At 37.5% G+C, this 26,427-nt stretch overlaps 1 protein-coding gene across 1 annotated transcript in view; it reads left to right on the plus strand.

Moving 5' to 3' along the window:
* EFNA5 (ephrin A5) overlaps positions 1–26,427 on the plus strand; it is a 204,705-nt gene that overhangs the window by 159,908 nt on the left and 18,370 nt on the right. The window contains exon 2 of the mRNA XM_042864975.1: positions 5,931–6,223. Within this exon, the coding sequence (XP_042720909.1) occupies positions 5,931–6,223 (293 nt within the window). The remainder of the gene's footprint in view (positions 1–5,930; positions 6,224–26,427) is intronic.

Raw genomic sequence — 26,427 nt, forward strand, 5'->3', positions numbered from 1 at the left:
TTTTGTTTGCTTTTTTTTTTTTTCCTCCTCTGCTTGCTCATGATAGTAATATGCTGCTAGGGATCTGTCGCTGTCTTGCTACTGTTACCAAACCCACTTCTTGTAGCATCTGGAAAACGTTGAATTTTCTTTTGGTTTGAATAGAGCTAAAATTAAAATAGCTCTTTGATTATTTCATTGTTTGTGTATCAGAATCATTGTTGGTGTCAGCACAGCTATGGGAACAGGGTTTATTAAATGTTGTGACAAAGCCAGTAAAAGAGCAGAAAAGCATTAAAGAGGTTATTTTTGCGTACCACAGAAATAGCATCTTTAAAATTATCTGCAGTAAAATGGTGCACTTAATCCCACAACCCCTCAGATAATTAACAGCCAGAAGATTTCCCCCTATCACACAGCAGCAAGTTTAAGTTAGTTGAAATTAGAAGGCTTGGGCTGTCTAAGAGAACAAAGAATAAGGAGGCATGAGTTACTCAGCTGCAAGCATAGAGTTTAGGATGGTATAACGTGCTGCTGTGCAGCCCAAGCAGAAGCGAAAAATGTGAGTGAATTCAGTAGTGTGGAATCGTAAATAAGTGACATAATCACATTCCAAGAGCAGTTAAAATGTTGTTCTTTTAAAGGACATTTATGTTTTGTGGAAAGTGTTCACATTTGATGTTTTATTGCATATACAAATAGTTATATGTGTGTTGTATATGCGAATACGTACTTTATACTCATCCCTCCATTATTAATAAATTAACCAAACAGTTTCATAACTAGCTGACAGAAATAAACTCAATTTTCAAACTATTTAAATATTTTTCCAGTTGAAGCTTCTGTGGCTGGAGCATTTGTGAGAAATGTTGCTGTTGTATAATAACATTTAATGGTGGTTTAGTCTTTTTGGGAGTACTTACAGGATCTGTTTCACCTGCTTATTACATGATACTTACAGGAATGCAGTATTCTCTGAGACCTCTGTCTCCATTAAATGTAGTTGAAATTGCCTTAGCAGACATTAAAGGAAAAAGCAGGACGTATGTGAACAGCAGTTGTAGGGGGTACTTGTGTGCTACTCACAGAAACCTTCTTTCCTTTAATAGCAGAACAAGCATCTTTTTGCTGTACTCCTGAACACTGTGGATAATTACAGTTTGTGAGGAATAGATCAATTTGCTGAATTTTGTTATGTTGCTTTGCATTTTAGATGATCTTTTGAGAGCAGGGCTATTGGTAGAAGGCATTCAGCTGTGGCAGTATTCTTTATGTGTTTGTGTTCTTGGCTATGCAGGCTCCAAGCAGCAGAATCAGGGCCATTTGCATTTGATCATTTCTGGTGCCAGACTCGAAGACCAGAATTTCATAATTCATAGTTAAAGTAGCTATTTGAAGTCGTTCCTGGTGAAGCCTTGCTGCATGCATTTAACAGAACAGGCTCAAAATAAAGAAAGGTTGACGAAGTATAAGGAGAATTTTCCAGTACACTTATCTTGAAGTAGAGCATCTGTCATGTTGATTTTACAGGAAGGCTGCTAGAATATAACTAGTAAGATTTGTACGGGAAGCAAAAAGTAGAAGCTATCTCAATTTTTTATCTTTCTAAATGATAATGGGCAATTAGTGTTATTTGTGCTGTTTTTAAACTAGGTTTTTGTAGTGTTTATTCTAAGAAAGAAAGGAAAGAAGAAACAAAACCCAACAAACAAAACTGTTGTTGTATCTTGAGTATTATTTTAAATAGTCACTTGTTTCAGTGACCAGCAAAGCTACTGAATTCAAAATAAGCTACATGTGCTTCAGAACTTAAAATTATGAAGAAAAATGTGAACAGAGACTGTGTGCTTTCTTTTGCATTAGCAGATAAACAAAACATAGAAGATAAAATTACCTAGAAAATATTTTGCTAGTCTTACAGTTTCCCACTTAAAGTTACCATGAATTTCTTCCCGTTCTGTGGGATATTTGATATTTGAGCAGTAGCACTCAAGCTCAGGAACATTTGTATGACTGCCTCTGCTAGAAGCAGAATGGAAGTTTTGAGTAGCAAGCTGAAGGTAATTGGTTATGGTAATGTTCAGGTTTAGAAGCTACTTAACTCTGTGCCTTCAAAATTGCTTTTCTAGACCCACTGCTTAATAGCTAGCCTTCTACTGAGCATGTTTCTGAGATGCTGTTTGAATGCCAGCTGACACAAAGTGAAGGTTAATTGTGTTTGAGGAATAGCTGTGTTTTACTCTTCCTGCAGGGAGACAAATGACAGTATTTGCAAGATTTGAAGACCCTGTCTGAGTCTTCCAAGGGGAAGCCTTTTCAGTCGATTTCTACCACACCACTGTATTCTGTCATGCAAATTTATAGAGTACTGGTTTCTTCTTCATGGTGGGATATATAAAGATCCTAATTACCATCTGGTTCGAGGAGCTTGCAGGGGCCCACATGAGGATCTCTTAGGACAGAATGGGCAAAGAATGTCAGTAACATTGCTAGAGAAATGTTGAAAAGTGGTCTTTCCATTCTGTGTTGAGGAGAGTCTCATAAAAGGGAGAAATTTATTATGCCTTAAATACAATCTATAGGAAATTCTGTTTCTGTCATCTTTAAAAATATATTTGTGAACAGATTACACTGTGCCTTTATGTGTTGTATTCTTCAACGTACATATGTGGCTAAACACTGTTAAATGCTTTCACTTGAAGTAGAACTTAGTTTCATGTTAATACCTGACTTTGCTCTACTTAGAGGCTTTCAGCTGTAAATGTTAGGTGTTCTCCTCCTGGATGTGGTTTTTAAATTATTGGGAATGTGTTTCTGGAGTATTTTTCTTTTAATAACTCAGAGGAGTTCGAGCTGATGAGTTTTGCTGTGAGGTGCAAATGGCCACCCCTTCCCTTCCTGTACAGATCAGAGGCTATTGTGATTCCTCTTCAGGAATAAACCGTCCTGTGATGAGAGAAGTGGGAACATTTTCACCACTCACTTCATCTTAGGCAAGACACATTTTTTAGCCTTATCTGGAAAAACAAAATTTCTTCTGCATCTTCTGAGTCCTTGATTACTGAATTCTTTAAGACATTACAAGAAGAAAAATAAATAATTACCTGCCCTCTGCTTCTTAGCTTAGTAATAACCTCCTTTCAGCACTGCTGTTGCTATGTGGGGTGAAGAAGCTTTGCTCAGAGCTGCTTAATAGAATACCTTGGTACACGGTTTCCCTCGAGCAGGTTCACCGCTGTGCCAGCATTACTAAGATCATCCAGTTCACATCACTTAAAATGCACAACATCCTCCTCCTTTTTATAGAGGTATAAATATAAAGGCTTCCTGGCTACTGCAAATGACCCTGGGCTGAAAGTACTGGTAGAGAAGGGAAGGATAGAAGAGGAGGGAAGGATAGTGGGTTGAAGGGGACGTGGTGATTCTTCACCCTCAGGTCAGCTCTGCAGCCAGTGCTTGCTTCTTGCCCCTGTGTGCTACTTTGCTTGACCAGGTCACTCGGCCGGTTCACCACTGGCAGAAGCAGAAACGAGTGAAGCTGCTGAAACACCAGTGACCAGAGAGGGAGGTTGTGTTGCAGTTTTGTTTACTTATTAAAAGCCCTTTGCTAAAAGGGCATTGGATGATGCTCTTTGTTTGCAGTGCTGGGTAGAATGGCTCACTGGTGAAGATTACAAGTTTTATTTCCTTGGTAACTTGGATTTAAGATGTGATCACAAATTCAGTTGCCTTTCTGTGCTCAAAATCCCCATAATCATGAGCTGTGTGGTCAGATGCACCCCTTCAAATTCAGCTATTCACAGTATAGAGTCTATCTGTGAAATATCTGTCTAGACTTTGCTTTTAGTTAAAGGAGAGAAATAGCTGCTCCTGGAGTGTGATCCATCTCACCACAATGTGCTGTGGGCCTTAAATAGGTCAGATGAATTGGACTCAAAGTCTGTATTTCTCTCCATTGACTTTAAGGCAGTCTAGAGAAGCAGCTCATGTAAGGTTATTTGTTTTGTAAAAAATCCAGTATTAAGTATTGTCAGTCTGATCCTGAATGTCTCAGTTACTTGCATCTAGTTACTGCGTGTAGTTCTGATCAGTTTCTCCCACAAAGCCATGTTTGGGTGTTACTGTGAGGGCACAGGCTGGTATGAGAGGCAGTCTTGAAGTTGAGGAGCCTGTGTGTTTAAAATAAATATATGTGTGTATATGCATACATTATTTATTTAATTATTTTGAAAATGGACATTTTAGTTACTAATTAAAAACTAAAAGAATTTTTAAATAAAAAATGCAACCGAAATAAGGCTTTCCTGTTCAGAACTAACAAGATATTCCTTTTCATTACATGTAAGAAAGGGTGTACCATTAACTGATATAGGGAATGGGCACAGATTTCAAAATAATACATTCTTTCAAATGTGTGAAGACCGTATCTGTTTGTGTGACAGGTTTTGGAAGCACTGAAGTACAAAAATATATTTTTGAACTAGTGATTTAGATAAATGTGAGTTTTCCTGAAAGCACTGTGATTAAGAAAGACTTTTCCTTGTTTCAGAATGGAACTCTGAGTCTGTGCACTGGCCGAAATTATACAGATATATCACACTTTGATGCGTGTTCAGTTTTTTTTTTTTCCTTTAAAAAAGCTATTTTATTGAGGCTAAATTATTGTAGGGATATGAAAAGGTATAGTTTGCTCTGAATTTATCCTTGGAGGGCCAGCAGATCATTGCTTTTTCTCTGAAATTAGATAGAAGGCTCCAGATGGCAGATTTCAGGCCCATCAGGTGTTTAAAATATGCCCCTCAGCTAAAAAGAAGTATTATAGTTAAATCTGTCATGGTCTTTTTATTGCTCTGTGGTACACTTGACAACTGCAGCCGCGAAAGAGGGAAGCTGCAAGTACCCCAGTCGGCCTGAGGTGGAGCAGGTCAGTGCTTGGTTTTCTTGGCGGCCTTGCAGAGTTTGATAGATGTACAGACCTGCTTTATGGAATCATTAAGTCCATCATGGCGTGAGCTCCCATGGAGGCAGTGAATTTGTTCCCATACTTTCTTCCAGACTCTGTGGCAGGCATTAGTGAAGTAATGTAAGTGAAACAGAGGGGAGAAAAAGGACACCTTCCCTCCCAACAAAACAAAAATCCCGTGCCTATAAAGACTCCTCAGTAATAGTAATAATAATAAAGTGCATCTGGGCTGGTGTCTTGAGCTGCATTTCTGGGCTGGCACTTGTTCAGACCTGTCATGCAAGGCTGAGAGCTGATAATTCATATCCCAGAATCCTTTTATCTGAGTGGAGTGATGTCTCCAGTACGTGTACTTCTTCCAAAGGAGTTGCAGTGCTTTTCAAAAATCATAAAAAAGCAATACAGGCTTTCCTTTGCATCTTGACAAACTGCTAGTAATCATGAGGAATGTAAACCTGTTTCTGCACTTGCAGTAACTAAAAGTTCTCACAGTCAAGTCTGCTTTCAACACAGAGAAGACTGCTGCCTGATTCAGAAGAGGATAAACCTGGATTGCTTATTTTTCTGCACAAGTAGATGTTTGTATAATCACTGATCTGGGGACACTGATATAGTTCTGGCATCTTTGTTTCTTCTTTCATCTTTCTCCATTTTTTTTTTTTTTAATGAATAGTTGAAGGGCAAAAACTTCATTTAATCAATAAAACATAGAGAAAGATGGTATACAACTTGATGTGCCTTAGCAAAAGATTCACTTAATCATAGGAAAAACCAAAACCTTTGTCCAGAATATCATAGAACTGTAGTCCTGCATTAGCAGTCTCTGATAGCTCTGGTGAATTTTTAGAGGTAGATTTGAGAGTGAATGAGTACGACTGGTGTGAAATGAAGTGTCATTAGTGATGCCTTTTTCTCGTGAACATTATCCCGCAACAGGGTTGTTGTGCATTGACTAATGTGCTAATGTCTTAACTTTCTTTGGTTTCAGGTTCCAGCAGGGTGACTACCACATTGATGTGTGCATTAACGACTACCTGGATGTATTCTGCCCTCACTATGAAGATTCGGTGCCAGAAGATAAGACCGAACGCTATGTTCTGTACATGGTGAACTTTGATGGCTACAGCTCCTGTGATCACATTTCCAAAGGGTTCAAGAGGTGGGAGTGCAATCGGCCACACTCTCCGAATGGACCGTTGAAGTTCTCAGAAAAATTCCAACTCTTCACACCCTTCTCACTCGGATTTGAGTTCAGGCCAGGCCGGGAGTATTTCTACATCTGTGAGTATAGGAGATTTACCATTGTTGCTTAGCAGGTGCAAGAAACGCAGCTAGTTTTTCACCTATACTCTGTGGAAATGCAGAGGGCCAAACTGTGTATAATGCAGATGTTTTGCAGCGAATGCAGGCTTAAGTATCCCCAGATATATTATCTAGGAATCTCGCTTGTGGAAATGAGATTGAATCACAGCTTCTTTTCTCACATGAAATAGCATGTCAGCCTGTTCACTGAACTGTGGCTAACTTTTAAAGCACAATGTGCTGCTACATTTAGTGCACTATGCTGAAGTGGAGGAGCAGGCAAGAAAGGAAGGGTGGAAGCTTAACCCATGTATGTGTAAAAATAATTAATTCTTTATGTGTGTAATACCTGGATTACTGTTTAGATTAAGTATTCTTTTCTTTGTAATGTTTATCATCCCTGAGAAGTAAGGTCTGTCTTGCTTGTGAGCAATATAGCTGCTGATTGTAGCCAGCTATTTCGTAGCCCAGGAGTATTTGAAGTGGTGACTTCTGAAGGCAAGCCTCTCTAGCACCAAACCTCACCTGTGGTTTCAGTCAACTCCCAGCCTGTGCAAGGCACTGGGAACGCTGGGAACCCACCTGGCATGGGAAAGCAGTTGAGGACCTTCAAGCCCCAGGGGTGAGCTGAGTGGTGCCCTGCAGTTACCACTGCTGCAGCTATCATATTTGATTGATCCCCCACCTAAGACCTTGTTTCCACAATTTGTTTGATACCTAAATCTTCCACTTGTTAATAAGCTTTGACTGTTCCAGCAACACTTTTTGTAGGTTTTAGTGTTCAGATAGAGGTTTGAAAGCTGTAGATCATAGTAGGTACCAATAAGTACTGCTCTCATATGTGGTGTTGGCCTTTCTACAGTGGAACACAACTTCTATCTTATTTCACCAGGGAAACTGAGTATGTATGATCCCTGTTTTTCAGCCTCATTTGTTCAGCTCTGAGATTGTTCTTCTCCCTTTCTAACTCTACTGAGAAATGTATTCCTGGTGGAATTCTCTCCCTTTTCTCCCAGCAAATCAAATCCTCTAATAAGTAGCAATTCAGCATCAAAAAAACAGTGAATTATTCTTGTTCTGAAGCACAGTAATAATAATGATAACAGCAAACAGTAATATTGCTTACAGTTTAAAATATTTACATATTTAAAAAAATTAAAATTTTAATTTTAAAATTATTAATTTTTTTAATAATGTTTAATATGAGGTGGATGATATTATGAGGATAGTGTTTAGGATAAATAAATTTGTATTGTGCGTGCCTGGTCTTTCTCATGTCACTCACAAAAAACATTCCCGTTAACGTAAGCAGGAGTTTCAGGTTACTCAAAACCCTGATACTAGACTCCCTGTGATACTGTATTTTTATGTGTTTATTTGTTTGTTTTTAATTCAGTTCCTGATCATCATCATTGAAACAGTCATACTTAATCTAAGGAATGAAATGTCTTTACCATGGTTTAGCACAAGGATGACGCCAGTATCTACTAACATAAGAGAAGTAATAATAAATATACAAATATTGATAGAAATGTGGGGGGAAAGATGGGAAATCTCAACTTGGTCTATCTAGCTAATAGATTGATTGTTAAGATAGACAAAACCCATTGAATTCTCAAGCAAGATATTATAATTCAAATACACCCAGGGCACTTACGCCTAGTTTTCCTCATTTCTGGTTAAATTCAATATTTCCCTAAAAATCATTATGCATATTCTCTAATGTTCATTTAACTGACTCATTTAACTGTCAAGGGTTCCCTTCAAAATAATTTTCTAAAATGGTTTAAAATATGAAGAGCTTTATGATATTCAACTGAGTTTAGATTTAGTTATTTTTTAATGAAGGATAAAACAGCAAAAAAATTAGCAGCAAAGAGATACTTGCTTACTAGTATTTTATTGTCCTGGTAGTCATTGAAATTAATTAGTAGCCACATTTCCAAAACATGGAAGCATTTTTTAAGTTGTCAGCCTTTGGACTGCTGAGGATAACACTGATGATACAGCAGTTATAGGGAACAGAAAAGCATTAGAAGCAAAGTTTTTCTAGGCAGAGTTGTCATGCTGGTACGTTTTTCTCCTGTCTGTGCCGAAGAAACAAGATGGTGAAACATTGTTCCTTATTTTTTTATAATTGTCAGCAGGCTGTAGTGCAGGCTGCAGAGACTGCCTTAACTACCTCCCTGTATTTGCATGATAAGGAAATCGCCAATGAAGTTTCTTTCCTCAGCGTGTCTTAAACTTTTGCCCTCTCTGCTGGAGAAAGGGAAGGCTCACCATATAACCTGCTGTGTTCTGTTAAAGGATACAAAAAAGCCATGTAGCCTAGACCTGTGGGAAGACAAAGTATTAAGTGGTTAGTTAGGTTTTTTTCTTAATTATTGTCTGTTTGGTGTTTTCTGAGTCTTAGAACTTTACTTTTTAAAGTAGCATGTCTCTATTTTCCATTCTTTCCAGGAAATGCAATAATTCAAAAACAATGTCAGACTCTTTTCTGAACTGTTGGTTTCTGAAAATGCCACTTTCCTTTCTTAAGCCATACTTTCATGTATTGCATATATATGAACTTGAATCTCACTTCTTTGCATAGTTATTCCACGAAAATACAGTGCCAGAAAAATCTGGCTTTCTGATTTCAAATTCGTATTGAAGAAGTGAATTGCAGACATGCAATCAACAAGTACTGATCAAGTTTATTTTTGATAGAAGAAGAAAAGTTTATGAAATGTTCAGAGTGAAAATAATTTTTATTTAATTAGGTAGTGTGTAGTGGGGGAAAGTAAATAATAAATTGTGACCAGAAGTCTCAGTTTTTTCATAGTTCTTAACATGCAGTCACCTGAGATTATTGTATGTTGGCCTGAGAACAGACAAAAAAGTACTACTGTAGCAGGTGTCACTAAAATATATTAAAAGTGGAAAGTAAACACTTAGTGATGTAAATGTGATTTTCATGCCCATTGGTATGGAAAGAAGTTTGAGTTTGAAAGATATGTTAAGAGGTGTTACTGTGCAAGGGCAGATGAACTCAAAAGGAAACAAGGGTAAAAAAGATAATGAAGTGTATGATATTATATAATTAAAAGTGAGGGTATTGCTTTCATTTTCATAACTTAATTATAGGCATTTTATTTTTTTTAAGGTAGTATATATGGAATAAAATATCAGTAATAGCTTGGCAATTACACAATCAGAGCTAATAAAACAAAAAGATGAAGACACATATGTAACCAGACTAGTACTGATTAATACAGAATTTTGACAGCAGTTTCCAAACCAAGTTCCTCTTCTGATTGAAGTTCGCACTGTTCTTTCTTTGAGAGTAATGTCTCTCAGAGTGTTAGAAGCTGTACTAATATTAAGCTGTAGCATTTAATTCCTTTTTGACACCAGCCCAGTTATTCCATCACAGAATTCAGTATTTAACACATTTTCTTTCTTCACAAATCTATGCTATTTTTATTATCTGATGCTCCAAGTTTTTACATGTATTGTTTACTTACTAATTTGATCATTGTGACTTTTGTCAATTATATATACATACACACTTTTCATAGAGAGACCAGATGTCTTTGTTGGTCTTTAGTCCTGCTGCCACAAGATTTTGAAGGATTTTGCTAGCTGTTAGCATGCTTTACATGCAACTTACCTAAACGCACCTTATGTGGTTCTTTCCCCATACTTTCTGTGGAATACAGCTCCTTTCAACTTTTAACAATCTTGTTGTCTTATCTGTTGTTTTTATTGTTGTTGCTGTTGTTTTTTTAAATCTTTTTAGTTAGTGTTTCTTTTTAGTTTTATGTCATTTATTTTTATGAAGCTTTTGATTGCTGGTTCAGGAAGCATTTGTTGTAATGATGTGCTCCTGATCACAACATGATAGCATGCTCATATGATTTGAATTTAATTATGGATATAAACCTTTTTAAATAGACCTTAAACTTGTGATTAAATCAAGAAATTGAATTTGTGAGGTTTTCGTTAGAGTTTTAAATACAGGGGTTTTATTTGTTGTTGTTGTTTTCTTTTAATCCAGCTTTCCTGTATTCCTTTTCCCCAGAGATACATTTCTGGGAAAAACTGTTTTTAATTTGATCCTTGATTTTCTTAAAATTTGCCTTTGTTCACCATTGTCTTTGTTCCTCTGAATTAGTTTCTTATTATCCTGAAATTTCTGACTCATCTCCCCGGAGGGCTTTTATTCAAATGACATTCCACATTGATGGTCTCTGCTTCTTCTTGGGAAGAGAATTCTCAGAATTTCAAATATAAAATTGTGCATCTTCTGTTCCATCTCTGTAACTGGAAGGTGTCCCCACTGTGGGACTGTTTGAGTCCTCATTTTTCACCAGTGTCTGCCTGGTAGCTGGACCATCTCACTACAACCACCTGCATACCTCTGGTAGCTTCTGTGACTCAGAAGATATGAAAGATAAAGGTGTAGCAAAGAAGAGTGTTTATTATACCTCCAGTTCTCTCTGTGTTGTTTCTGCCTTTTAGCTGAGTAGCTCTTTAATGGTAATAAGGCTTTTGGTTGAGCTTTTGGTGAGGCAGCAGCAGTGTCTTACATTCAGCTTTCTCTCTTCTGTCATGTCTGGAGAGTATGTTTAGTGTTTATTTGCCTTTTGTTTCAAAGCTAATTATTTCAGAGCTTATTTTAAAGTTCCTACTATTACGTTGCATAACTTCCGTTCTCTGCATCTGATATGTTTTTGGTACATACAGGATCTGTACTGACATATTTTCTCTAGGTGGCACCAACTGAATTCCTGAAGAGGGAGAAGAGCATGAAACTGTCACTGCTTGGTGGTGGTGGTGGTTGTGGTAGGGATTTTTGGTTATTAAAAATAATTATGTACAAAGTTTAGAAGTCTACTTCAAAGTGAGGAATTTTATGTATGCTTAATGCATACCAGGAGTTAGCAAAGGAAAGGCACTGACCACTTTTAATAAAAATTAACATACTTCTTAAAACTTTCTGTGACTAGGAACATGGAATAGCTTCTGATTGGCGTCATAGCAAACTCTACGCTACAAAATGCTATTTTTCTACACTGTCACCACCATTAGCTGTGCATTTTCACCAGCGATGAACCAGCGAGAGCTTGCGTGCTACACTCAAGAATTATCATCAGCAGAGTTGACCCTGTGTCACCACTGCTGAAATGCACCATCCACGACTTCGCTCTGCGCACATCCACTCTTTGATCTCCATAGACACTCAGCAAGCATTAGTGAACATCAGTGGAAATTTTTCCACAGGGAGGAATTCATTATTCTCCCTTGTTTCATATACACTTCCATATCAGACGCCATCTTGTCAGACTGCCTCTCTGCTGCCAACCGTCACACAGCAACAAAACGTAATAGAATATTGGTGGGAAGGTTTCAACTCTAGTGCCATACCACCAAACATCTGTCAATGATGTCATAAACCAACAGAATAAAATAGGAGGCGCTACTTTTTGAGCCGCTCTTGTAATTGTTAGATTGTGGATTTCCAGTGCAAGTTATCTTTATGCAGTCTTTGGCTAAACCTCTTCTTGAGTTCTTGAGCAATGCCCATGGACAAAACTTGTCTATCTATACTTAAAAACAGGTTATTTTGCTTTTCAGTTGAGTACAGTCTGGAAAGGTAGCAGTTAATTGTAAGAAAAAGTACCAAATTGTTAGGGATGGTGTGGGCTCAGGATATGATTATTGTGTGAGGTTTTTTTTGGTTGGGTTTTTCTGTTGGTAGGGATGTTTTCTGTTTGTTGTATTTGTTGGTGGTGGTTTTTAGTTTTATTTTTGTTTGTTATTGCTGTCTTCCCTCATGTCAATAATATATAGAATATTAGAAGCTTGGTTTGGGATGTTCATTTTCTCTTTGAATCTGTAATTCCTAGCACTCAGAGTCCAAAATTTGGCTTTGGGCAAGGTTTGGACTTCAGTATTAGAAAGTACTGATTTGTGTCAGCTCTAGTGAAATGAGTAGAGCAGATTTATGGCGGGTCTTGGCATGCTGTACTCAGCTTATATTGGAGGCAGCAGAGTCACTATAGTTACTCCCTAGGCTTAACTTTTATTAAAAATTGTTTCTACCAGTGGCAGTGGTTGGCTTAAGTAGCAGATATTTTGCTTTCAGTGTGAAAACCGGATTTGCCTTTCAGTGAGTGTCTTCAGTTCCACAGGTGTTAGTTAATGTGGGTACTGCTGGTCTTTGCATTTTTCATTTCTTTTTGAACACTCAAGGTCTGAAGATCCCTTCTGGAACTCTCCCTCTAAACATCCAATTTTGCACCAAAAGCTAATAAATGAAGGTTAACTAAAGAATGTTGTTCAGGAATGCTGAAGGATTTACAAACATTTTTAATGTGTTAATTGCGCTTTTCTTTTGGGGGAAATGTTGTTTATTGTGAGGCCCTTCATTAACCTTTCAATCAAGATCTGATCAGTGTAAACACTGATTCTATTTTGACAGCAGTGGGCTCAGATATGCCACTCTACTATGAATCCTGCTTTGATAGTTGCTTTACCAGAATCACTCAAGATGTTCTGAATGAAATCAAAGCAATTGAAAGGGTTTGATAAATGTGTACTTTAAAAAATATTTTTGTGTGATAACATTAGACAGACAAGGAAGGTGACCTTAAAGGGGGAATTCATGCTTAGCCTAGTGTGTAGATTAAAGGACTGGCTTCTTTTAGAAAGCATCAGAAGAATTAAGTGCTGGTCCTGTTAAAAAGAAAGCAGAAACAATCGCTAGAGTCTAATAGATTTTGACGTTGGTAGTGTTGTTAAAATCCTCAAAGGGAGCGTTAAAAGCTGTTGAATAATTTGAGACTCGGGAGAAATCCATATAGGAAAATGAATAAAGAACTTGTGGAGGTGCTGGTCTCTATTGTTTGAATTTTTCAAAGGCAATAAATGTCTTTCAGATAACGAGTTGAAAGAAGATGATTTGGATTCAAGTTCTTCAAAAATCCAAGTGCCATTAAGAACATGATAGCAGCATAAATATAATAGGAGGGGAGAATACATTTGTATCCTCTGTATCGTGGATTTGTAAATTTGAAAGCTGTCTTATGGGCATACATACTTTATAAGGTCTTAACCTCTGCGTGAAGACAAGTAACATAGTGGACATTAGAAGAATGAGGGAATGCATCCAGCCAGAAGGGGTGAGGGGCAAGTTTTTTATTCCCTTGTCCTTTTTTTTAATCTAATTTGCTGGAAGAGAATCAGTTCATTTTGTAGGAAAATAAAAGCATTTATTGGACGTAGATATGTGATTATCAAATCACAAAGGTCTGAAAAGACCTCATACGAAAGATCTCCAAGGAGCATTAAGAACTTGATAAGGATCTACGTGACTCATCTACCTGAGAGGAAATGGTGACTAAATGTTTCATTCTGATGTCTATGGATTAGACTAGTTTTCAACATGTGCAGTTCTTGTAAAAATCCCACTGCACCTTCCTGTCTAGTATGCAAGTCCAGAGTTCTGCTAGGAGTACAACTGAGTGAACTGCACACAGCCCTTTCAATCTTTTGTGCAGATGGACTGTTCATCATTTCTTCCTTTAAATCAGTTTTGATGTTCAACAGCTATGAATTCACGTCTCAGAGGTGGCTGCACTTCAGTGGTAGGTGAGGCTCTTTTGCAGTGGTACTTCACTACTATGTTACGAGATTAATAAGGTGAAGCATGTAGATTCCTTGGATGAAAGAACTCACAGAAGTGGAGAGTTATTAATTATTATCTGAAGACTTATAACTCTGTAACTGTTCTAATTTGATTTCTGAGCAAACTGAAACCTGTTTAATGAGCTGTTGTATTGGAAGTATGCATTTTGTTACATGGAGCGGATGCCAGCAGAAATGGAAATAACGTACCAGTGACATTTGGAATAACAGTGTTGTACTTCATTGCCTCCATGTCATCAGCATGTTAGTCTTCCTGTTCCTCAGACTAACTCACCAAGGCAGCACTTTATCTGCTCGCACAGTCTCTGTCATGATACAGATTGAGTATATGATGTCTGCAATTGGTAGACCAAAACAAAGTTCCGTCACTGAACAAATGCTTGAGCATTCTGAACAATTGGCTGATGTCTCTGTTTCATAAGTATTCAACAGTGAACTCCATATTTTCATAAATACTTAGATTTAAAAAAAAAAAATTTGTTTCTAAAACTACTTATCGCTCTGAAAGTAGTGGAAGCTATGAAATGGGAGAATAATGTGGAATTCTCTCTCTTTTTTTTTTTTTTCCTATTTAATTCCTCGTAATAAAAACTTTTCAGACAAGGTGGGCATGCTTCTAAGCTCAGAATGACCACAAGCTGTTAAAACTGTCATGTCCCAAGATGCATAGCAAGTCAACATAAACTACATAGAATAAGAAACAGAGTATTTAAAATATTATATTAAAAATATTATATTAAAATTGTATTAAAATATTATATTAAAATATAACAGAGTATTTAAACAGAGTATTCAGAAATGCTCAGAGTTGCTATATTCTTAAAAAACAATAATAATAATAAAATAAAATCAGAAAAGTTTTTTCTTTTCAGACTTCGAAATGTTTCCTCTTTCCCTCAGGACAGTAGTAGGTCATCCTGAGATCTATATAGTTCACCAAATGAGATTTTTACTGCCTCTGAAATCTCCCTGGCTTCCCCTTTACATCACGGATATTTAATATTTAAAGAATTAAGTAGTATAACCAGCTAGATACAGCACTGCTTTAGGGAATTAAGAATGGCTTGAAGGTGTATCAGAATCTCATTCTGCCATATCTCTATGCACAAAAGTAACCAAGCTCCTGATGATGGATATGGGGAATAACGTTACTGTTGCTGATCTTCTGGGGGTGAAATGATCTTAATTATTTGAAGGGTAATCATAATGGCAGTATATTAATCAATTTAAAGAGCCCTGACAATTCAGTCCTAATGGTGCTCAGAATATGTTCAGGGAAAAATTCACCAGAATGGCTTAACTTACATTAAGTTTTAAGATTCTAGATGGAGATACTGTGAAGTTAGCAGCTTGCATTTCCTCTTACATGTTTTTTGGACAAATCTGTTTTTAGTAACATTGGATCTTCTTCCTATATTGAGATGCCTATGTCATTAAAAAGTACATGAGGATTACTCTCACATAATATAGCATTTTGTTGGAAATGTTTAACTATGAACTGTGCAGCTCTACTATTTCATACCATACAGCTCTGTATTGAGAATGAAGTCAGGATCCCTAGCAGGAGCTGCAGTAGGGCTTGCTATCTGTAGATACCTGAATGTATTTGTGCTGGAGAGAACTTAAGCAGAAATACAGCAGCCTCAGGCTAAAAAAGACATTATGTCATTCTTAGTGTCCCGGGGACTGTGAGAGAATACAGCCTCTTCTCTTGAAGAGGGCTTAGCATTAATATCTCTTTGCTTCTGGCTGGAGATGCACAAAAAAGTCATGAACTTGTTTTTCCCCAGATCTTTCTCAGGTATAAGATTCTTGGAGTTATATATGCACCTTTTATCAGTGCTTCATGGAGGTGTGATCTGACTTAGGTTCTTTCTGCAAACAACTTCAAGATTGAAGGGAGAAGTCATGTAGTGAAAGCTCCACTGATCCCTCAGCAAGGTAGAAAATATATTTGTTCCTCAGAGAGAAATGCAGAAGCAAAGCACAGATTTATTCACAAATAAACAAGCTATGCTCCAGTGGAAATCATGACAGTAGTTCAAATGTAAGCTTGGTAGCAACTGCTTAGCAATTTCTTTTATTTTATTTTGCAAGATATTTCACAAGATATTTAATTTGTTACGTTAGCACTGGAATACAAATTACAGTATTATTGGAATTATATGCGAATCATCATATAAGAACACATGTAAGTAGATTTGTAAGAAAAAAAATACTAGTACCTTGACTGCTTGTCTGAAAGTTCTAAACATCAATATGATTTATGTTGCACCATTCATAGTACTGTAGCTTCTATCTCAGTCAAACTGGAGCAATCTGCGTACTCACAACACTGCCTCTGAAGAGCATGGTGTCTACGTGGTGAGTACTTAACAGTCTGCTGCAGAGTGCACACCAACCAGCCCATGCTCTTTGCTGCAGTACTGAGTTTCAAACGGAAAACTTGCTGCAGCGTTTAAAAACATGCTGATGGCTAAGCAGTAGACAGAGAGCTGCCTCACAGACTCACAGTCTACTGCAACCAGCTCCCGTGTCTTTAGAAAATGTACCATTTCCAACTTACAGTGAGGGGGCTTTAGGTAGCTTTCACTGTTGACCCTTTTCTCCCAGCCCAAGCAGAGTGGTTAGAAATGATTGCCAGAGATAGGGTTCCTCATCTGTAGCGCTGCACCTGTGGTAGCTTTGCTGAGAATGTGCAGCCTCCAACAGCATTCTGTTCACAGCCGCACTTGAAATACTCAGTGGCAGCTCAAGCAAAACTGTGTAAATTAGTCACTGTCACGTTTAGGCATTAAAAGTGGAATTAGTAATTTATATTAATCACAAATGTTTCTGCAGATTTTATTAACAAGCAGATTGGCTGCCAAAGTGCTCTCTGGAAGACATTTTTTTTCCCCTTACTGCTATGCAGAACAAAACAGTTATTATGGGCATTTAGATAAAGATTAACGGTTTCAGCAATTCATTTGAGGAAAATCGTATTTTGCTATACATTCCACTTCAGCACAGACCGTCACTGCCAGCATGATTTGTTGCCTGCTTGATAAAATTATACAGTGGAGACACAAGACACAAGACGGTGTAATTCATTTTAAAAGTAAAAACAGGTTAATCAACAAAGCTGAATGAGGTTAAAAAATAAACCAGACACACATCTCTTAATTTTTTGGCAAGTCCAAATATCTGAAATGAGAAATGAGATGGCCATCATACTTCATTCTGGCACTTTTTAGTCCATTCTGTCTTCATATTTCCTTCTTTCTTTACCTACACTGTGCCTCTAATTTCTTCAGGATAGCTTCATGTGCCCTGTCTAGATTTCCAAGGAAGAGTAGTCTAAGTGACCATTTAATATTCTGTATATATGCAAGTAGTCCTGTGGAACACTGTATGAGCAGTCCCTGAACTCAGTACAGGGTGTGAAGAAATGACTAGAATGATAAGAAAGAGGTCAAACTGAATATTGCAAGTTTAAAAGAAATGAAGGGCAAACTGCCAGCATGACCTTCGCTCTTCCACATGTTCTACACAGACAAAATCAATTTCCTAGCGTACTGCTTTTTGAGCTTATCATATTCCAAGGAACTAAAGAACAGACGTGCTGTATTTTATTCTGTTATGACCTGTTTTGTTTTTTCTTCCACTTTTACATTTTAAGATGATAGAAAATGAGGGAAATCAAAACACAAGTTTGTTACAAAGAAGACAAACAAGGGCTGAAGGAGGAAAAACCTCATTACAGAGAGATTAGAAAATTAATTGATTGGTGGCTTTGACAGTTCCCATTGGATGTCTAAGGATCCTGTAAAAAGGTAGTATAGTCTCAGACATAACATTTCTTCCTATTATTTCTTTCTCATGGATAGAGGCTCCTCTGAAGCATCATTAGGTTCCAATTATTTTCAGTGAAATATTTCACAAGAAAAGGGCATGATAAAATCAGTAGAGGTAGTGTTGCTCTCTGGAGATTCTTACTATGGCTATTACTCCAACAGTAATAGAGGTAGCTTCTCTTTTGAATCAAACTTGGAAGGTTTTGGCAGGGTTGATTTTTATCTCATTGCGGTTTTGGAACTCCTGTGACAATGAATTTAAAGCGCTCCCTTCTTCCCTCAAAATTAGCATGGGGGGGCTGATGCATTCTGTGGGGTCTGAGGACTTGATCAGGTCCGTGGCTTAATATAAATGTGTACAAAACTTGCAGTGAATTTATTCTGTGAAGAATCTATTGCTAATTTTATTTTCCTAGGTCCTAGTGTTTGTGTAGAAGACTCTTCGTTCAAGAAAACCAAAGTGTTTGCAGCAGTGTTTACTTTTCCACTTACTGACCTTTTTTTCCTGTACTTCTCATGTATTTCTTCAGCAACTGTACCTATGTGGGATGCATGCTTTTATATGTACACACATACACAGATCATATATACAAACAATAATACAAAAAAGTTCTATTACTTCTATAAAAAGTAATACTTTTATGTTAAAAGCTCTAGCTATTGAGCTAAAAAAAAAAACAAACTAATTTTGTCAGTTTAAAGCATAAATAATTTTAGCTTTGCCGTAAAATCAATTTTTTACATACAAAATGCCAGTGAAGTACCTCCTGTGCATAGTATTACACTCAGTAGATTATCATTCTCTTCAATGGGCTGAGTTTTCCTATTGTTCTTTCTTGTCCTCTGTGGACATAATCATGCTACTAGCACTGCATGTGTCTCCCTCTTCATAAAATGAAAATGTGGTTAAATACAAATTCTTTTTTAGTTGAGAGAGATGATTATTTGCCATGCTGTTCAGGGTAGAGATGCAACTGTTGTCCCTTTACTTTCCCCTCCCTGCTGTGCACGGTTCCTCTATTTTCTGTTAAATGGATGTGCATTAGAGGATTTACATTCCCACTGAAATTTTAACTGTTAAAGAAAATGGCAGAACGAGCCATTCTTCGCAAATGTGCTCCAGATTTCATGTGGAAATATGCAAGCTTTTTAGAAAAGAAGCATTTTGGTTTGCAACCAAAATCCTTTGGATGCAAAATACTCTTACGAAATGTTCATTTTCAATGGAGTTTTTCCAAACTATATGTCATCCCATATTATTGTTGCCTTCTTCATGGAGTGAGGATAATGCCTTTTCAAGTAGCTTTGCAGTTACCTGGCACCTAATTCTGTGGAATGGTCCATACTTGTTTTGAGTCTGCTGTGAACTCTCAGACAGTTGAACTTCTATCTGCCCTGCCAAAACTCATTGATGCTTCTCATAAAAAAAGAACACCGTTGTTGCTATCCAAATTATTGAGTATCTTACAGGTTTTACAGAGATGTACCACTTCTACTGTTCATATATTCCACAAAGTGCCTGTGTACATCACTTTGTATGGTGTGCTAATATATACGTGTAAATCTGTACTGCACCCCACAAATACAAGGTGAAATTAAAAGCAAGCATACATTGTGTAAAGAAGTCTGCATTATAAACCATGCACAAATAAAAGAGTAACAGAAAGTCCCATGACATTGGCCTAGCTTCTGCAACTGAACGTTAGGCTGAAGAAGAAAGATACTAAAATAGTAATTTTCTGTGAGGGTTGAAAAAGAATAGTAAAAGTAACTTCTTTTCCTTTGCTATTTCTTTAAAAAAAAACAAAAAAAAAAAACAAAAAAAAAAAAAAACCAACTAATAATAATAAAAAGTTGTTGGTTTTTTTTTTTACATATTGATGTTTTTGTTTCAGATTAGAAATGTTAAGTGGAGACTGTGCATACATTGAATGCTGAAATGGATTCATTTGGCTTACTTTAACTGGACTTTCAAAAAAAAATCTGCCAGCTGTATACACAGATTACTTGATCATTGTGATATTTTTTGACATAAACCTCTGTGAAAGTGACATCTATTTCAATGCATCTGTGTTTGAATTGAACTTTTTATAGGCTTTAAGGGACTGTCCTGAAGTACACCTGAACATACACATTTTCAGAAATGAAAAAAAAAAAGCCTAAAGACAGAGTAGAAACAATATATGTAATTTGCTCTGTGAAAATTGCACATATTTCTTCAATCCTATTCTGCCTTGATCCCAGTCCAAAAGGAGGTAAAATAAACAGGTTGTGTATTACTGGCCATATGTCAGAAGTGCTTAGCATTCCCAATTAGAGTCATAATTTTAGAAGTACTTAGCTGTCACTTAGGTATCCAAATAGTTGGCTAGATTTCTAAAATGCCTTGCAGATGAAGCACTGAGTTCTCTGGAATGTGTATTTTCTGTTGTGAATTGTAACACCTTGAAATCCCGTCAGTTGGCTTTTTTGAATTCTGTGTTCTAGTAGTTTCCTTTCCTTTTTCCTTTTCCTTTTCCTTTTCCTTTTCCTTTTCCTTTTCCTTTTCCTTTCCCTTTCCCTTTCCCTTTCCCTTTCCCTTTCCCTTTCCCTTTCCCTTTCCCTTTCCCTTTCCCTTTCCCTTTCCCTTCCCTTCCCTTCCTTTCCCTTCCTTTCCCTTCCTTTCCCCTTCTTTTTTCACTTCCCTTCCCCTCTGTTCTCCTCTCTTTCTCTCTCTCTCTCTTTTCTGTTTTTTTTTTTTTTTATTGTTGTTTTTATGTGCAAATGGAAAATTCTAATCAACATAAACCCCATTTCTCATCTACCATACTCGTGAGCTAAGATTGTCTGGTATTGTTACCTATTCCCTCCTTTTAAAGCAAAGAGCAACTGTTAGCTTAGAAACACATTAAAAGAGTGATTGTAGTGTTGATGTCAATGAAAACTGACTTGAAAGTGCCAGGTTTCTCTTATATTTAACTATTGCTTTAAAAAGCTATATCTAAAGAGCAAGGGTATCTCTCTAGACAGGTAATGCTTTAATTGAGCAGAAGCAGTCTCAATGGGGAGATAAATAAGAGGGATTTCTGGAGTACTGGACTATCTTGGCTTTTTATTGGGTGACGTTGTGCTCCTCAGAGGTGATGAGAGCAGAACCTCTGCTCTCCCTTGGGCTGCATCAGCTGTTGTTGAAACCAATAGATGTACATACAGACTCTACTCTTTTGCAACAAAGAGAAGCAGGAACATCTAGAGTATCTGTCACATCTCTTACTATCAGAATAATAGCAGCTGTTGGGTCTGGGCTGCTCTCCCTTGCTACAGTGCTATTCAACAGTTTAGTGGTGGTCTTTCCTGTCATATATTCCTGTTTTCTCATATGTTATGTAGTGTATCCACACATTAAGCTGATGGCATTCATTTTTTCCTTTTTAATTTTTCTTTTTGTTTTTGCAAACTTACAGGTTGGTCTTTTATCAGCAGTCATGTTTGCAGAGTGAAAATTGTAAAGAAGTATCATTAAAGAAACATCTGAATCGTGAGCTGCTAATGAACGTGACCTGTGGATACAACCATATAAACCTCCTTTCTTCCCAAGAAAATGCACACAATTATTTTAATTCAAACTGGTGGAGACTTGTCTTTACACAAATCAGCACCTTTCATGTGGGAGGTGGCTCCCACGTGTCACTGCTTAGGTTTGGGCTGAAAGGCAGACCTAATGAAGGAGCTTTCCAGCCCTTGGTACAGCTGTGGCTCTTGCTCTCCCTGCTGTGCTGCATAGCACACTGGCCATTTGTTGGCAAGTTCATATTTCATACGGCAGGGAATTGAAATGATTGAACAGACAGGAGAAGAGTTTTATTTGCAGTAGCCTGGGTATCCCTAGACTCTGATTTGGCATAAAACATCTGCTTCATGATCTGTTTCAAGGCCAGTTCCCTTCCGCCAACAAAGGTTACGACTTCAGGCAAGCTGTGCCTTTGCTGGCAGGGGAAGATTTGCCTGAAGACTTCATTTAGTCAGAATCAAAGCATCCTGCCACAGAAATCCTTTTTTCAATTACTGTGGAGAAGGCAGCCAGACGGTAAATGTATTAACATATTAAATAGTAAGTAAAGGAGGCTGCTGACTTCTGCTGCATGGGTTTTTGTAAAAATTTGATTTAAGCAGTGTCTGTGTATATGTGTGCACGCATGGCCTGGAATAAACATCCACTGTTGTGGATTGATAGTTGAGATTGATACTGATTGAGACTATTGATAGTAAGAGATGTGACAGATACTCTAGATGTTCCTGCTTCTCTCTGCTGCAAAAGAGTGGAGTCTACATCTACTGGTTTCAACAACAGCTTATGCATATTTTCAATTTGCAGAGTTAATTGGTGTAATATTGATGCAGCTTCTGTTGAAGTCCTAGGAAATAGGCCGACAATGCAGTATTTCTGAATAAATTGATGCATTACATCTTCTTTGTATTCATGGTAGGGATTTTCTTTTTTTTTTTTTTTTTGTCTCCTACCAAAAGTCAATTTTTGAATGACTGATAAAGATTTTTTTTTCAGGAGTGTGATCTTGATCCATGCTGACACAATCTGAAAACAAATCCATGTTCCTTCTTGCAATAACAGAGTTAGCTTCAACCTTCATTAGAATGAGTAGCATATTTATCATCTTCATGTGCTTCACTGCCATTGATGCACAGTCTCCATAACATATGGCTATTTCTTCTTCTCAAAAAAAAAGAAGAAAAAAAATCCTTTCTCTAGCTTAGAAAAAAAAAAAAAAAGAAAAAAAAACGTGATTGAATATTTGCGTATCTCCAAGGAGCCATGCGGGTTAAACTCTGCATTCATCTTCTGCAGTTCTTAGGCCGCTTTTGGTTTAAGAATAAGAACTATTGCTTTTATGAAGTGCCTTTTTCTATAAAGTCAAAACCTCACAGCAGTGCACAGAAAGCCAGTGGTATAAAGGAGCTAAGTAGAGTCTTTAATAGAGAGAGCTAGGTTGTAAGTGTTTTTGTTCCTACAGAGTAGATAGATTTGGTTCCATCTGTTCCATATTCATAACAAAGAAGCTCACTTGCAGGAGGACTGACTTCCTGGGAGTAGCATGGTAATGATCTTTTCACCACAGATTGAAAGGATCTGAAAATGGTCACTTCAGCTCAGCAGAAAGCAGCCAGCACTGATAGTGCTTCAAGCCTGGTATATTTTCTGTTTCAAGATTCACGTTTTTTGTGAAAAAAGAAAAACAAAAACATAAACCTTGATCTCCCCCTCCTGCCCTCTGTGTCAGTCCTCCTGAGGAGTTCAGGGTGTTTTCTCAAACAAAAACGGAGTGACATGTTCCAAATACAGGGTCAGTTTTTTCTTTTCTCTCTCTTTTTTTTTTTTTTTTTAATCTTTGTTTTATAAGGCAGAAGTGAAAAATCATTTGCAGTCGGTCTGGTTTCTGTTTTCTGAACTTTTTTCATGATTTTGTCTTTTTCAGCAGGAAGGTTCTGTGAATGGGAAATATGAAGTCCACAAAATGTGTGCAAAAGTTCCTTGCTGTGTTTCGTAATTAGGATGCTCCAGTGCCAGCTTTGATTACACACCTCGTAGGCTTTCAAAAAAACATCCAGCTTGATCTAAGGAAAAAAAATGTTCTTGTCTCTGCAGGATATTTCAGAAGGGGAGAATAGAAAAATGTGGGAGTATACCACTAACACTCTGACTTGGCTAAAAAACAGATTATCCAGTGACCCCTAGAAGGTGAACTGCAAGTTCACAGACATCTTAAAAATTAACACAGAACGGGAAGGATCTTTCTTTGCTACTGGCTCTGTACAGCCCTGGAAAGAGAATACAGGATGGACACAGGATTGCTTTTGTCCTGGCTGGAAATCCAACAGGGTGCACTATGCCCCGCTGCCCGTGCTCACAGGCGTGCAGTGCCTGAGGCACAGGCAGGCTGTGGACACGTGTGTCAAACAGATTTGTTGATATCCCTCGATCCAAAAGCAAGGTGTTTGGTCTCAGACTGTTATTTTCTGTTACATTTTGCTGGGAGTTTTTTTGAACGCTGTTTCATTGCAGTAACTTAAGGAATAAATACCTGCATTTCCAGTGTCTCTTTTCCAAGCTAGAAAAAATGGGATTGTATCCAGGCTTCTGTGGAGCAATTCAGAACACTGACCCCACTTTTGCACAGATGCCAGAATTGCATCTAATGCAGATATTTCTGGCATGGGTTATCAAGAGACTGAGATACAAATATAAGCAGATCCCCCTGGTTACAGAAAATGGATAGGTTGTGCTCTTTACTAACAGGAGTGCTCTAGTGTGACCAGTCTTGAGGTATTTACTGATAGAGGTGTGGAAATACCACATTAGGCTCTTAAATGGAGCGGAGATGGATGCTGTGAGATTAAGAGTAGTTAATTTGATGGAGGTTTTGTCCACCTCTTTAAAGTGAAATAAGTATCAGAAAGAACGTGTCAACTAAATGGTCCCATGTTATCCCATATCTTTTCTATGCGTATTTATGGTCTTAGTTGAAGCTGCTCAAAAGTTGAGTTACAAGTTCTTAGCTGGTTAGCAAGTACAGAGTAGAGGAACAAGCTCGTGGTGAGGAGTTGCTGGATTAGATCAAAAACTGTTGCATGAAAAATGAGTCTAGAAATGAGCATGCATGAAAAATGAGACTAGAGTCTGCTTGGGAAGACCTAGTGTCAAACAAGGACTTTTCTGGAAGAGCAGTGGAGAAATGCTTCTGTTCTGAGAGTGCAAGTGTTGCAGCAGTCTGGAAAATAAAAGACAGTGAGGTACCTGTACTGCTCAACAGTCTGGAGGGCTACTCACTGCTTTTAGGAGCCAGTTTCCAAACCACATGGGGTTTTGAATCCCATTTATGGAAGAATGAACACATACATATCTAATTTTGAGTTCAGCTGGGAATGATCACTGGAAAAAGGGCTAAACATCCTGTGGTATTCATTAATTTAAGAAAAAAATAGCTCAGAAGGAAATGATTTGTGGCAGAGTAAAATGAAAAGCTAGCTGTCACATGGGCATTTTAAACTTTCCCACAGTCATAGCTCTGACACTCTACAGTCCTTTTCCAGTATAGGTAAGATGCTCTTTATTCCTGATGTGGAAGAAGCTTTCTTCGATGCGGCAGCAGCAACACTCACATAGATGGGCTTTTTCAAACACATATTTCAGAGCATGTGTGGGACCTGTGGCAATGAATGCCAACTAAATAAGTGAAAGAAGTTAAAAAGACAAATTCAGCTTAATGTGTTCTGGAGTTTTTTGAGGTGTATGTGGCAAGTCCAGAGGCTAAAGAAATATTTTTAAGGGCTAGCAGACAGTTTTCTTTCTCTTATGACAGAGTTCAGTAGTCCCCCTGTGTGATTTGAACAAAAAGGTAGTTCACCTGATAAAGATGAACTGTTCTTAATATAGTGCTTGCATCTTTTTTTAGCAGTCAGTCACAACCTTGAACCCAGTATAGTAGGTGTAACGAAGCAGAAGATCTCTGCCCTGAGAATATTTATTTGCCAAAAACAGGCTTGAGTTACACTGGACTATCATGTGCTTTACAAATGTGAACTTTTCTACTTAATATCTGTTTTTAATCCTGCTCAAATTTGGATTTATCTCTGTAAAAGCCAACTGTGCATATAAAGGCATTTTTGTGTGAAAGCTCTGCCAAGCTGTTGTTAGACCTTTGCCAACAGGAAAGGGCCATCAGAAAGATGTTGAGCAATGGTATTCTCTCTAAGCAGTGCATCTGCATAGTTTCAGACGTGCATGTGCATGTGCACTCAAACACGTTCAAACCTGCACTGTTCTCACTGTTCCTCTTCATTTTAAATAACAACAAAATACAGCCCACAGTCTGTGCTTTTTTTCCAAATTTCCCTTGAGCCTAAGGCAGCTTCTTATAGATGTCTTCCTTTATGCCTTTATGTCTGTCCCCACTTCCCCATCCACGAGAAAGACATAAACAGAGAATTTTCTTGCTTTGATTAGGTGAGTCAGCAGAAGTAACTTCATGTCCTTGTACTTGTCGCACTCCTAGCACAATACAGCATTCATAATTACTTCTTTATTTTTATAAACTGACAGAATTTACAAGCATAGGACGGGGAAGCTAGAAATGTTTCTAAATATTTTAAAGGTGCTGGCAAGCCCATGAAAATGAAATAGAATGGAATGCTCATCTCAGCTTTAATTATAGTGTCAGCAGCGGTAAAGCTAGACATGGGTAATATGAAGTCCATTAAAGTATATGAGGTTTAGTAACATGATACAATACCCACAAATTCCATGTGGGTGAACATGTTGCTTTAAAGATCAAAAAGAGGAGGTAATTACTAACAAGGCTATAATGTCTCTTCAAAGCATTTACTTACGTCTAGTTCTTAGAGATGGAAATTAGCAAAATGGATAGCCTGCTTGAAGAAAAACATTTTATTTCTAGTGATACCACGGGAAAATCAAAGCACGGAAGTGCCTAGGAAAAGTATGAGAGGGATATCTTTTTCTCTAAGTGCTCTATTTGATAGTATTAACTTGTTTTATTAGCAATTCACTCTCAGTACAGTCTTAATGTTGTACAATAACTGTATTTGTTTTTGTTAAGCCATTGAAAGCAATAATGAGATCCGAGGTTTTATTCTTTCATT

Source organism: Lagopus leucura, unplaced genomic scaffold (assembly GCF_019238085.1).
Source record: "Lagopus leucura isolate 7727_CA_CO unplaced genomic scaffold, USGS_WTPT01 Super-Scaffold_774, whole genome shotgun sequence".
Classification (NCBI taxonomy): Eukaryota; Metazoa; Chordata; class Aves; order Galliformes; family Phasianidae; genus Lagopus; species Lagopus leucura.